At 42.1% G+C, this 15,066-nt stretch overlaps 1 protein-coding gene across 1 annotated transcript in view; it reads left to right on the forward strand.

Annotated features, from left to right (window-relative positions):
* LOC135706706 (uncharacterized) overlaps positions 1 to 10,272 on the forward strand; it is a 73,475-nt gene extending 63,203 nt beyond the window's left edge. Inside the window, exon 2 of the mRNA XM_065228355.1 lies at positions 2,329 to 10,272. Coding sequence (XP_065084427.1) covers positions 2,329 to 3,770 — 1,442 coding nt within the window. The 3' untranslated portion in view covers positions 3,771 to 10,272. The remainder of the gene's footprint in view (positions 1 to 2,328) is intronic.
* Positions 10,273 to 15,066: the final 4,794 nt, after the last annotated feature.

Here is a 15,066-nt window from a genome sequence, read left to right on the forward strand (position 1 = left end):
CCTGGAGCTAACGGGGAGTTTCGGAGCTGTTGGAGAAGTCCGGAAAGCTACCAAAGTCCGTTAAACTTCTGAGAAGTATGTAGAATTTCCGAAATGATCGTAGAATATCCGACACGTCCATAGAGCTTCCGAAAAGTCCTAGAAAAGTTGGAAGAAACTTTCATATGAAGTCAGAAGAAACCTCCGGGAACATCAGATGAACCTTTCTGGAGAATCCGGAAGTATCTTCCAGTGGAAGCCGGTTGAAATTTCTGGGACAAGGCGAGCAATAATTCCCAGATGAAATAGGAAGATATTTCCAGCAGAAGTCGGAAGAAAATGTCCGGAAAACAATGAAAGAACTTCGCAGAAAGATCGAAGTGTGCCCTGCTTTTACACTATTTTTTTTTTCGTCGCGTTTTTTCTAGAGAAGTTCGCGAGTGCACACTTTTATGGCCGAGCTAAGAATAATTCCAGGCCGGTATCATCGATACTGCAGTTCTACGTGAAGCAGTGCTGTGAAATTCGGATTTTTTTTTTCAATTTCCCAAGCAATCAAGAGGTGACCGCAATGGGCCAGCACTTGTCCAGGACGGATTTCGAGTGGTGTTACACCGAAGAACCGCACGCCAGTCGAAGGAAGTTTTTCGGTTATGATCTGCGGTTCAAGTTTGTGGCTGGTGCCATGGTGCTAACGCAGTTTGCAATGTTGTTCATAATGAAGGGCCAATCGTGGAAGATGATTTTCCTGGTGGCATATTTCTTTGAAGGGGTGATTAATCATTCGCTAGAGCTCGCCTGTCACGGGATTGCTCGCAATCTGGCTTTTGGACATGCCAGGCCGATGGCAAACCGGCTGTTTGGATTTTTCTGCAACCTCCCGATCGGAGGAGCGGATGCATCCAACGAAACTTCCATTGCATTATTTTATGATTCTTCAATATTGTACAAATATTAACACATTACACACAACTACACATAGTAGCTCGGAGCGTTTGATAAGGTATGTCCACGCATCCTTCCACCCCTGTAGATTCAAGCAATGTTCCCATTCATTTCCAAGAATCATCTATGCGGCAAATACAACGCAGTAGGCCTGGCCGTATTGATGTTTATATCATATCTCAGATATGCTGTAAACATCAATTAGACAAGAAAAATTATTAGACCTCATCTAACTTAATCATTTTCCAGGATGTTTTCTCGTACTGGCTGCGTTTGTATTAGATTAGATTAGATTAGATTAGATTAGAAAACAATGAAAGAACTTCCAAGAAGTCAGAAGATATTTCCAAAGAATGTCACAAAGACTTTTGGAAAGTCGGGTGAAAGTTCCAAGAGAGGTCAGAAGAGTTTTCCGTGTAAAATAGGATACAATTTACATTTCCAGAGGAAACCAATAAGGCTTCTAGAGAAACTTGGAAGATACTTCCGAGGAAAGATTGAAAAACCTTCCTGAGCAAGTTGAAAGAAACTTCCAGAAGATTTTTTTGGAAGAAATTTCCAGAAGATTTTTTGGAAGAAATTTCCAGAAGGTTTTTTTTTTTAAATAAATTTTAAGAAGATATTCTAAGAAACTTTCATGGAAAGTCGGAATAAGTGCTAATTTTTAAATGAATGTGTATTTCAAAAATTATATTAATCATGAACATATTTTAACATATTTCCCATCAGCAGTTTCCCGATTCGTAGGTAGTCAAAAATGGCCGGAAAATAAAAACGCTACACAGGATCTTGAAAATTTTCGCTTGTGAATTCAAGATCAAGATTTTGACCTTAGTCGGGGGTTGTCCAAGTACCACGTAGACAGTTCAGGGGGGAAGGTGGTTGGCGAGTGTCTACGCAGGAAGGGGGTCTAAAACATCTCAATCTAGGTTGTTTGCGGACAGTTTGTTATCAGCATGAAATAAATATTCGCATCCACCCTGACCACCGAAGAAACCACATTACTTTCACTGCAACCCAAATAAAAGTGGTTTATTTAATTTCACCATCCTTCTAAGCCCGGAAGCTCCCCTCAGTAGGAACTATTGCACCATGCTTTGAAATTTTTCCAACCACCAGCCGGTGCAAGGGAAGGGGTAGTGAAATTTCCCACAGAAAAGCTGGTCTTTGCCTGCCTGAGCTTACTTTGCATCAACTATGCAGGCAGGACAAGACAGAAACCAATCTAGTCATTGGTTGCCCAAAAGGTGAATCTAATTCCAGAGGGAATGTTTGATTACATTTGCCCGGATGTCTTTTGTTGCCCCGAGAACAAACTGTTCTACCGTTGATTCGATTGCCATAATTAATGTAAGCTGCAGAACATTTCACTTATCTAACTCTGACTCATTTCCTTCTTTGCAGTTATCGACGACGAGCAGCTGGTACGGGACGTCGAATCCCGCATCCCATCGCTTCCGATTGCCTACTGGAGCAAGCACAAGAATGCCGTGCAGAAGAAGGCCGCCTGTGCCAAATACCCGTCGATCTTCGAGCTGGAGTTCAACAACATCTACTGGCAGACGCTGCGCAGCTCGAATGGAACGTTCCAGCTTTTTGGAGCGTACTACGACATCCGAAAGCGTAGCCGCATCGGACCGGCCGTTCGAATCCTGGGCATGATCGATCGGATCGAACCCAAAGTCAAGACCTTCTGTCAGCTGTGGTTCGATGGTCAGAAGGAACCGTTCATCGTGAAAACGTTCGAGTACAAGTACATATGGTTTAACAAGTGGGGCAACTACAAGCAAGGCATCTACCAGCCTTACCTGATAGCTTGCCAAATTCCGAAGCCGTTCCGAGGACTGGTGCCGGCGTCCGTATCGCTCGTGGAGAAGCAGTGCGATACGGCAACGAACAATCTGAGGGTGTTGTACAATCGTCCTCTGGACGATAAGAAGAAGGGATTCGCGGTATGCGTGAAGGGTCTGGACTTCCTGTACGATGACCTTTCAGTACGGTTAGTGGAGTGGATCGAACTCCTGGGAATCCTAGGTGCAGATAAGATCTTCTTCTACGAGCTGCAGGTTCACCCCAACATTTCTAAAGTGCTTCGGTACTACGAAGAGCAGGATCGAGTTCACGTGACTCCACTGACCCTGCCTGGAGGTCAACCAAACGTCCCCGGCTTCCAGCATTTGTTCCTATCGAAGAAAACCACCCACAAGAGACAGAATGAGCTGATCCCCTACAACGACTGCCTGTACAAGAATATGTACAAGTACGAGTTCATTGCCCTGCTGGACATTGACGAGGTGATCATGCCGAAGCTAGACGAACATCGCACTTGGCACGACCTCATGGAGCGGGTCGTCGAGAAGGGCATGAAGCTCAAAAACGACACCTACCCGAGCTACAACGTTCGGAATGTGTACTTCTTCGATCAGGATCAGCACGAGCACGACTGGAACAAGGACGTCCCGAAGTACATGCACATGCTGCAGCACGTCCAGCGGGCAAAGAACTACACCAAGCCGAACCAGTACGTCAAGTGTTTCCACAACCCGGAACGGGTACTAACCTTGCACAACCACTTCCCGATCGCATGTCTGGGAGGAGCGTGCCATTCCTTCCCGATCAGCACGGACGACGCCCAGCTGCAGCACTACCGGGCCGATTGCGTCCGGACGCTCAAGAAGAGCTGCGAAGAGTTCAAGGAGAACCAACAGCGCGACACCACGATCTGGAAGTACAAGGACGAACTGGTTCAGCGGACGCGCCGCACCCTGGACACCCTCGGATTCTTCCGGCCGTCGTCGGCGGTCGGTGGCATGGGCCGCGGGAGGGACTCCCTCTACAAGCGGTGATTGTTGCAGAAGCTTCGGCACATGTTTAATCTCTAGTTACGTTTGTTCATTTATTCGATTGACCAACGACGACGACCGCCGCCCGATGGCACCGTGAACAATGCAACCATTTCAGCTAGTACTCCAGGGGCGGTAGAGCACCAGTGCTGCGATCTTCGTCGCCGTCGATGATGGTGATGATGATGATCATGATGGGAGGTAGAGAGTGAAAGAGGCGGAACCTTCTTCGATCGGAGCCGACTTTTTGCTGCTTCGGTTGAAGCGGGCCAGCAAACGGGAGAACGGTTGGACCCAAGCCGAATAAATGAACGATCGATTTTCAATTTAGGACTAGAAAAATGTTATCGATTTAGCGATTTAGTGAGTATTTTGTTTTCTTCGCCCAAAATTTCCGGAACTAATACTAGGCAGTCAAAAGAGTAATTTATGTACGTGGTAAGAAGCGCAACCGGATGTGGATTTCCTCGTGGATTGAGCTTCTGTGCAGTCCATTGTAAGCGTTAGGAACAGTGGAAGAAAGTATATATATATATAATAGGTTACGTAACTTTCAAGGTGATTAATTAGAGGATCAGAAACGATGTAAGAAAGTAGTCGTGTAAGATAAACTTTATTTATCAATCAATTATTATGATTATAGACAATGTGTGCCTTTTGTTAGCTCCTAATACTATTGCTGGGTTCTGCCTTCGGAAGGCAAACCCATTCTGTTGATTTTAGCCATGATCGCTCATTGAAGATGTTGGTATCTTGAAAAACCTCTTCTAAATACGTTCAAAATTATACAAATTCACTGGGAATAGACGGTTTAGTTGGGATATGAATCTTCTGTCGCCTGAGTAATTTGTTATGGTTGCGTTTTTGGTAATTTACAAAACGAAATATCATCTGCTACATCTGGAATTTTCTCCGGCCAAGAGCTCAATGGATTCTTTTAAACAACTTCCACAGTCCACTGGATTCAAAGATTCCTTTGGAGCTGCCCTGAAGATCTCTTGGATTAACTGAAGAAGGCATCTGGACTAAGACTACATACTAAGGCTTAAGGTTTCAATGATATTACAGAAATGATCTACGAAATTTATCCTATTTTTCTTTGGGGTCCAGTTTTCGGCAATGCGATCAGTAATAGAGTCCGTGACCTCCAGAATTAGAAGGAAACAGTCAATTGGCATAGCTTACTTTATATTAACGAAATTATCGGATGATACCCTATTTCGGAGCTTGTTGACGAGCATCTCTGGACTTGCTCCCGGAGTATTTTGAACCTGGAGATTTTTAGACTAGCTGAAGGCCCATGCTCTTACTGTGCAGACTCTCTGAGAATGTCTTGGAGGATCTCTGGATTTTCCTTTAGAACTACTCCCACACTCGGAACTGGGCTGGAGCATTTAAATTGCTCTTTGGAAGATCTCTCAATTGACCAGAAAGCCCATTTGGTCTTGAACTAGTTTCCCATTCCTGAAAGATCTTTGAATGTGCTCCAGAATTCTTTGGAATTGACCTGACTTTTTTTATTGTAATCATCAACACATTTAACGAAATCCGTGACTTGTCTGGGGATGAGATTTGAACTCGTGACCTACAGCGTGAAAGGCTTGGATGCTAACCACTACGCAGGGCCTGTCCCTTCGACCAGCCTAGTCTTACCTTGGAAATCCTTTGGATTTGTCTAAGAAGAGTCTTGCTCAGAAGTCCCTCTACATGTTTCCTCAGTAGCCATTGGAATTTGTCTTGAACTGGGTACCCTCATAAACCCTTTTTTGGAAGATCATTCCATTTGCTCCAGAATTCTTTGGAATTGGCCAGAATATTTTTTCATTGTAGTCCATTACACATTTTAGGTCATTCATAACTAGCCTGGGGATGGAACTTGAACTCGTGACCTACAACGTGAGAGGCATGGATGTTAACACTACGCTGGGCCTGCCTCCTTTAACCAGACTAGTCTTACCCTGGAGATCCTTTGGATTTGTCCAAGAACAGTCTGGCTCAGAAGTTCACCGAGTCCAGGAGGTCTTTTGGTACCTTGGAGACCAACTGTGCTGAATTCAATGTTTGGAGATCCTCTCAATTTTCCCAAGAAATTGTCGGAATTCGGTTTGAAAGTTCATCGAGTTCTGGAGGTCTTCTGGTACCCTGAAGACCAACTGAATACACTATTTCTAGATAGAGCAGGAATTAGGTCGTAACAGCTTTTGTAAACAATGACGTCTATCGATGATTTCTAGGAATTCAAGGCACGTCCACGCAGACCAACCTAACCATCGGATAGGGGAAGTCTTTCCCCACCCGATGAGGATAATGATTTGCGTGGGCGAGCCTTAAATTTCTAGAAATCATCAAGAAAAGTAATTGTTTACAAAAGCTGTAAGGCCCTAATTCCTGCTCTACCTAGATTTAGCTTATTATTGCTCCAATAATCCAGAATTAAATTTTCGGAGATCATCCAAATTTTCCCAAAAGGATAACAGAATTTTGTTTGATAGTTTCCCAAGTCTTGGAGGTCTTCTGGTACCCTCACGACCTTCTGAATATACTATTTTGCTTATTATTGGCACAAGTTCAATTCCAGAATTCAATTTTTGAAGATCCTCTAAATTTTTCCAAAAGGATCGGAATTCGGTTTGAAAGTTTATCAAATCCTGGAGGTCTTATGGTACCCTGGAGACCATCTGATAATGCCTTGATGCTCTCTGGATATGAACTGGAGACTTATTAGACATACCCTTGACAGTTGGTGGTCCTGAAAGATCAGTGAATATTGAACTTTTTCTGTAGACTCCAAGATATCCTTTAAGGGGAAGTTTGCCACTCCAAAAAAGATAATTACGTTTTGATTTTTCTATAAATATTGGGAGCAGATATAAAAATCAAAATAAGGTTCGTTTTATAGATTTTCGTTTAAATAAAATTCAAGTGCAAGAAAATTTTTTGTAAGTCATTATGACATAAAGTTAGACTCAAAAAAACCACAAAAATTCTACTCTCGACTTTGTAGGGGGTCTTATTTTATTTCACGATGAGAAAAAAAAACATTTCCACCTGGAAATTTTCTCAGGAATCCAAGGAAAAAAATATTATAGATTTTTGTTAACATTTCCAATAATTTTAAACTTCCTCTTAACTCTCCCGGGAGGTTTGGAGATCTTTTGAAATGAGCTCCGGTCTCTGGACCTCTCATGTCACACGTGAAATTGTCGGTAGATTCATCACTGCCCTGATGGGTCTCTGAACTTGTTCCGAGCCATGAGTTCTTAGGAGTATAGGAATCACTCGAAATACCCTCTGAAAATAAACTGGAATTGTACATGTCCGGGAGGTCCTCTGGATTTGTCCAAGACTCTTCCTGGAACCCTTTGAAAATGCTGACTCTCTGAACCACTCTTGGATTGTTTCCTGCGATCCTCTGGAATCTTCGAGAAGACTCTCAAAACTTTCCCTAGACATTCTTCCGGGCAAGATGTCTCAGCGTTTGTCATGAAGGATCTCCGAACTCGTTCTGGATACATTCTGGATTTGAACACTCTGAACTTTTGCAGGAGAATATTCGTGCTTGATCTGGGGTCCTTTGGACTTGACCAGTCCAAACCTTGGAGGTTCTCTGATTGCTTTCCCATGGAGTCCCTTACAATTTATTTGATCTTGCCCTGCGATCGTCTGGAATCGTCCAGAAGACTCTCAGAACTTTCCCTAGACCTTCTTCCGGGCAAGATTTCTCTGTGTTTGTCATCTCTGAAGTAGTCCTGTATACAACCCTGGTTCAAGCTGAACTTTTACTGGAGAACATCCGTACTTGATGCGGGGTTCTTTGGACTAGTCCGGACCTAGAAGGCTCTCCGAGCTTTACAATTGGTTTGAGCTTTCCCTGGGTCGTATGGAATTGACCTTTAGGTCTTCCGAAGTTTACATAGTTTGCAATGAAATCCTGAAAAACATTCACAGGCATAACTTTAAAACCTTGTCAAAGAGGTCTTCCAAATTTTCAAAGGACATATGTTTAATAGCTTCTGAATTCACCTTGAAGGATCTTGGAGTCTTTTGGACTTGACCTGCAACAGTGATCACTTTTGGACTATTTATGATGCTCTAAGGAACTTGCACGTATGGTCGTCTATGATTTTCCCAGATGTCTTCAAATCCCTGGACTGGTTCCTTAAGACACTCTGCTTTTATCCCCGAGGATTTCCCCCATTGAACTAGCTTTTCTGGATCTACCAAAGGGTCTGAAAAGCTTCTAGACTCATGTTGGTGGTTCATTCGACTTGGTTCAAAATACACCTGGACTCACCCTTAAGACATTCTGGCATTTGCCTACGCTGTAGACTTTTCTGATGGTTCTCGGAAGTTTTTCATTTCCTGGACGGAGCCTTTTGGACTGAAACTGGATATCATTTTCCCTTGCCCTGGAGTTTCGCTGCCTTCGAATAAGAGCTTTTCCAGTCTTACGCTGGAACCGTTTGGATTATCTCAGGAAGTCGCCTAGACTTGAATTGAATGTCAATGAACCAATTATGGAGAAGATTAACTGGACTTGCTGTAGAAGATCCTTGATCCAAGGGATCTCTGAATTCGCCAAAAAGAAAAGTTGTTAAGAATCACCCAGAATTAAGTTACGGAGGTCATTAGAATTGGTTTGCATTTGAGATTCTTTAAAAATGGCCAATAGTTTCTATCCATTCCATCAACACCATAGAAAAAAATCGAGTGGAAATTTATTCGTTGCACCCTCTGCCCTGAAACATACATAGAATTGCTCTCAAGCTAAGAACTTAGTCTGGAGGATGTGAGAACTTGACTCTACACTAACCGTGAAGATCATCTGAGTTTATTCAAGAGCCTGTCTAGACTCGCCCTAAAAGTCATCTGAATTCTTCCCTATTATCTAAGAGCATTCTCGAGATTGACCCTGAAGGTCATCATGGTTCTCGAAGCATGGCATAAATAACAGAGGTCACGCTCGAAATTCTTTACTCTTGCTCATGAATCCAGACTGTTCTGACCGATATCCATTGACCATACCTCTGCAGGCCTTCTGAACCTAAACTGGATTAATTTTCTGCTGGACATCTGAATTATCCCAAGAAGATCACAAGACTTACGCTAGAACGCTATGGACTAGTTCGCAATGTTGTCACTCATATTGAAAGTCCTCTATCCTTAAGGATATCTGGACATGTTCTCGACTGTGAGTTCTTCGTGCTTGCCTACGAGGTACTTTTGAATTGCTATGGAGACCTTTTGCACTTATACTGGATTTCCCTGAGTCTTTTGAACTTGACTTGAAGGTTCGGTAGACTCATCCTGCAGCTTTTATGGACTCAGGCTTGATGACCTCTGATGCTCGGAGCACTTTGGGCTTGAAATACGGGACTCTGAACTTGTTCTAAAGCGCTGCTGTACTAGCCCCCAAAGTCTGCTTACCTTGGCGAACTTCTGACTTTGCTTGAGGACCTCTGGAGTCTAGACTACTATCTCGAATGTTCTATGGACTTGCACAAAACATCATCTGTAATCATCCCAAAAAGCATCCACGAGAGTGAATTGTACTTGCATTAGACATAGCAGACTGACTGTGGAAGTCTCCTGGACTGGCATTGCCGATTCAATGGAGTTGGAGGTTCGTTAGCCTTGTTGTAGACTGAAGGCTGTTCAGAAGGCTTGGCCTCGAATTGGAGTCCCTCGTGCTTGCCTTGAAAATACTTTGAAATTGTCCTGTAGAGTCTTAAAGCAAAAATGGTATACCCTCTGGATTTACCCTGAGCGATTCATGGTCCCATTCGCGAAGGGTTTTGTTTTGTTTTGACTCACCTTGAATATTACTATCTTGAATTTCACTAGACGACCTCGAATAGTTTGGGCCTAATACACGGGTCAACCCAGTGAAGGTTCCTGGGACTAGAGGTGCTAACTCTGGACTTGTCGTTGACCGTTACCGGATTAGCTGAGTTAACCTGGAGAATCTCTGACCTTGATTAATAGGTCCTCAACAATAACCACGAAGATTATGAAGATAAGGTTTTCTGGACTTTTGCCCAGAGTCCATTTTAGACATGACAGACCGACCCTCAAAGTTAGCGCCTTCTCAGCAGCAGCCCAAAGTCCACTGGACATGAAATGGTGGCTCACTAACCTTGCTCTAGACTCTTCTAGGCTGACCTGAACCGGTTCCCATCCCTGATTTATTCGTGCTGGCCTTCGAGATACGTTGGAATTACTCTGCAGACTCTTTGATTATAAATTGATTTACTCTGAAGGACTAATGGACGAGTTGGACTTCACATAATGATCCTGCAAAGCTTTGAAGGCTAGATCTGAAGATGTTTTTGAAAACACTTTGACTTTGACTTTGCTTAAGAGGTCCTGCACACTAACCTTGAAGATTTGATGGAATGGCACAAAAGTCGAGTAGAATCTCCCCATAGGTCTTCTAGGCTGTCCAGAGTTCAGTGGACTTGCTTTAAATATAACAGACTGGAATCTATGACGAAAGAATAAAACAGCAAAAAAGGTTATCTTCCATTTAATTCCACTTAATTAATTTTGGTACTAAATTAATTAAGTGGAATTAAATGGAAGATAACCTTTTTTGCTGTTTTATTAAAGCATTCCGCTAACAACCCAATTTCATTACTTCATTATGACGAAAGGTTCGAAAGGCAAAAAGGTCGAAAGGCAAAAGTTTGAATTGAATTTAGAGGGACAAAAGGTCGAATGGACAAATGGTCGAATGGACAAAAGATCGAATGGACAAAAGGTCGAATGGACAAAAGGTCGAATGGACAAAAGGTCGAATGGACAAAAGGTCGAATGGAAAAAAGGTATATTTGAACTTAGAAGGACAAAAGGTCGAAGGGACAAAAAGCCAAATGGACAGAAGTTGGGATAGAAAATAGGTCTAAAGGACAAAAGGTCAAATTGGGTTCTTTAAGGGTATTGAGGTAAATGCATATTCGTAATATACATTAAATTAGTAACGAAATCCAAAATTTATTCAATTTTAGTACACTGTTACTAGTTTAAATAAGTGCGCTTACAATAGCCAAAAATCACCGTCTTAGCGCCCCTCGGTTTGGCTTTGTATGGTGGGATTTTATAGCTTCCTGGTTGTTAGTTCAGTGTCAAACAGTGAAGTAAATATTTTGCTTTAATTCTTGATTGTAAAATATAGATGAAAGCCTAAGGGCTCGAAAAAAAAATATCATTGTGCTCAAGAAACGATTTTTTTTTTTCAAAATTAAAGAACACAGAGAGACAAAAGGCCGAATAGACAAAAAGTTGAAATTACATTGACAAAATTTCGAATTAAATTTAGAGGGGCAAAAGGGCGAATGGCCAAAAGGTTGTTAGCAGGACAAAACGTTGAACGACAAAAGGTTGAAGGGATAAAAGGTCGAAGGTAAAAAAGGTTTAATGAACTTAGTGGGACAAAAGGACGAATGGACTAATTGTCGAATTGAATTTAGAAGGACAAAAATTCCTAGGGCTAAAAAGTCCAATTAAACTTAGAGTGACAAAAATTCGAAGAACAAAACATTCTAGGACAAAAGATCGAAGGGAAAAAAGGTCGAAGGGACAAAAGGTCGAATTGAACTTAAAGAGATAAAAGGTAGAGTTAAACTTAGAGGGTAAAAGGTCGAATGGCCAAAAGGTTGAATTGAACTTAAAGAGACAAAAATTCAAAGGGGCAAAAGGACGAATAGACTTGGTCGAATTGAATTTAGAGGGACAAAAAGTTTTAAAGACAAAAGGTCGAATGGCCAAAAGGTTGAATTGAACATAGAGGGACAAAAATTCCAAGGGCTAAAAGGTCGAGTTAAACTTAGAGTGACAAAAGTTTGAAGAACAAAACATTGTAGGACAAAAGGTCGAAGGGATAAATGGTCGAATTGAACTTAGAGAGACAAAAGGTTGAATTAAACTTAGAGAAAAAAGAGGTCGAATTCCCAAAAGTTTGAATTTAACTTAGTGGGACAAAAGGTCGAATACACAAAAGCTTGAAGGAATAAAAGGTCGAAGGTAAAAAAGGTCAAAATGAACTTAGACTGACAAAAAGACGAATGGACTAATGGTCGAATTGAATTTAGAAGGACAAAAAATTCTACAGACGAAAGGTCGAATTGAACTTAGAGTGACAAAAGGTCGAAGAACAAAACATTGTAGGACAAAAGGTCGAAGGGAAAAAAGGTCGAAGGAATAAAACAGTCGAATTGAACTTAGAGCGACAAAAGGTCGAATTGATATTAGAGGAAAAAAAGGTCGAATGGCCAAAAGGTTGAATTGAACATAGAGGGACAAAAATTCCAAGGGCTAAAAGGTCGAGTTAAACTTAGAGTGACAAAAGTTTGAAGAACAAAACATTGTAGGACAAAAGGTCGAAGGTCAAATGGCCAAAAATTTGAATTGAACTTAGTGGGAAGAAAGGTCGAATAGACAAAAGGTTGAAGGACAAAACGTTGAACGACAAAAGGTTGAAGGGATAAAAGGTTGAAGGGATAAAAGGTTGAAGGTAAAAAAGGTTCAAATGAACTTAGACGGACAAAAGGACGAATGGACTAATGGTCGAATTAAATTTAGAGGGACAAAAGGTCGAATTGGGTTTTTTAGGGTATTGAGGTAAATGCATATTCGTAATCTGCATTAAGAATGGAACCCAAACCCAAAATTTCATAAATTTTGGTACATTCGAACTATTTTAAATAAGTTCGATTACATTAGCAAAAATCACCTTATTAGCGCCCCTCGGTGTCACTTTGTATGGGAGCGAGCTGTCAGTTTGTTAGTTTAGTGTCAAACAGTGAAGTTATTATTTTGCTTTAAATCTTGATTTAAAAATCAAGGTGAATGTATGTGGGTTCGAAAAATTCATTGAAACCTGAGAGGGTTCTCTCAATCATTTCTCGTTGAACATTTCAATAGGTCCTATCTGCTTTGATCGATTATCTTTTTTTTTCCTTGATTTGTTTTCCGTCGATCTTGTTTTCCGTACTGAGTACCAATCCTACCGATGCCAGGGAGGCAGCTCCCACACCTGGACCCTACCTATCAACCCATCAAAATTCATGAACCGGGGACCAAAGGCTGTACTTCCCTTCCCAAGGAAGGCGTGATCAGACATGTTATGACTCAGAACATCCCGCCGGTGCCGATTGGGATCGAACCCCGGCCTTTTGGGGTAAGAGGCAATCACGCTTACCACTACACCAACGGTGCCGCTCTTGATCAATTCTCTTCAAACATATCAAGCTGAACATTGCATTAGGTCCTAGGTAACATTGACAGATTCTCTTCGTCGACTTTCTCTTTGCATCCCCACGCCCATGAAAAGACATTCCCAGGTATTTTCAGCACACAGATCGATAAAAGAAGCTTTTATCTAACATCTGATACGACAAACACAACAAAAAACGGCTATGTGCTCAAGTTATTAACGAAAGAAAAAGTCGATGAAGAGAATCGATCAATGTTACTTAGGACCTAATGCAATGTTCAGCTTGATATTTCGAGCTGGTTTCGCCTCACAGTTTGATAGCGGAAGCTTTTATCTTGCGCTCGAACACAGCAGGTAATGGTTCTGAAGTTGAGTTACCTTCGAAAGAGACAGTCGATGATGAAAATCGAATAATTCACATAGTACCTATTGAAATGCTTATCTAGATTTGTCAAGATGGCGTAAAGTTCGTCTGAGTTTTTTTTTTGACCGTCCATTTTCAGCGAATTTGAATCTATTTTGAACTAGCTAAATTTCATCATAAGAAAAACAGTGAATCTATCTTAACTAAATCAACAGAAAACCCCTTTACATTACTTACGCATAAGCTCATGGTGTTCCTATTACTATTTTTCAACGTTGCTTAATCTGCACTCATTTACTCACACACTGCAAGTGGTTTGATGTTTAGAGCATTTCAAGGTCAAATAGCAAAACAAAAAATGGACTTCAGACTCGACCTTCTCCGATTTGTACTAAACTTTGCGTAATTCCGGAGTGATTTGAGATTTGGGCGTAATTGCATTTGTAAGCAAACACGTCAATCGCCGATTTCTTGCGAATAAAAGCTCAATCTCGAAAACTTAAAACACGTAGAGTACTAAAGGGTGTCCACGATGAAATTGCCACACTATGAAATTGCTCTAACTTTTTAACCGTTGGGTAGAATTTAATGAAAATTTGGGTGGATTTAGTTCATAGTGCATTATTTACATCCTGCAAGTTTTAAAGTCCTGTGATCAAAACTCGCGGAAATGGAGTCGAAAGAACAGCTCGTGCGTGATAAAATCTTGCGCATTCATCACGAGAACAAGGATCTCTCGCATCGTTCCATCGCTAAAACGTTGGGAATCACGAATTCCACGGTGTCGCGAGTGATTAAGCGGTTCGAGGAACGGTTGACCACCGATCGGAAGCCCAGAAGTGAAGGAAAAAGTACACCAAAAATCACAACCGCGTAGTTGGGGCCTTCAACCGAAATCCGAACGCCTCCGTTAGGGATGTGGATAAGAAGCTGCACCTAAGCCGAATTTTTGTCCAGAAGGCCAAAACTAAGGCTGGGCTTCGAACGTTCAAGGTACAAAAGGCCCCTAATCGTGACGAGAAGCAGAACAAGTCCGCCAAAACCCGTGCCAGGAAGTTGTACCTCAACATGCTGACGAAAGTTGAATGCTGCATCATGGACGACGAAACATATGTGAAGGCCGACTTCAAACAGATCCCCGGCAACCTGTTTTTCACGGCCAAGGATAAGTTCAGCGTTCCGGAGCATGTCCGCACTCAGAAGATGTCCAAATTTGCGAAGAAATTCCTGGTTTGGCAAGCCATCTGCACGTGCGGGAAGCGGAGTGCACCTTTCGTGACCCAGGACACGATGAACGGACAGGTGTACATAAAAGAGTGCCTCCAGAAGCGGCTGCTTCCTCTCCTGAAGGCCCACAACGTCCCAACAATCTTCTGGCCGGATTTGGCCTCATGCCACTACTCCAAGGACGTGCTGAAGTGGTATGCGGACAATAAGGTCAATTTCGTGCCGAAAATGTTCAACCCTCCCAACACTCCGGAGCTCCGCCCCATCGAGAAGTACTGGGCGATTATGAAGCAGCACCTTCTTAAACGACCTAAGGTAGTGAAGACAGTCGAGGAACTGAAGAAAGTATGGGTTTACATGCAAAAAACGGTTGATTCACAGGTTGTGCAGAATCTTATGGCCGGGGTTAAGGCCAAGGTGCGGGCATTTGCGTATGGACTGTAAATAAAATACGAGTAAAATGGTAAAATGAAGTTTAATAGTTATTTCTCAAT

This window comes from Ochlerotatus camptorhynchus, unplaced genomic scaffold (assembly GCF_037179485.1).
Source record: "Ochlerotatus camptorhynchus isolate MF236.1 unplaced genomic scaffold, CSIRO-AGI_Acam_v1.1 ptg000289l, whole genome shotgun sequence".
NCBI lineage: Eukaryota > Metazoa > Arthropoda > Insecta > Diptera > Culicidae > Ochlerotatus > Ochlerotatus camptorhynchus.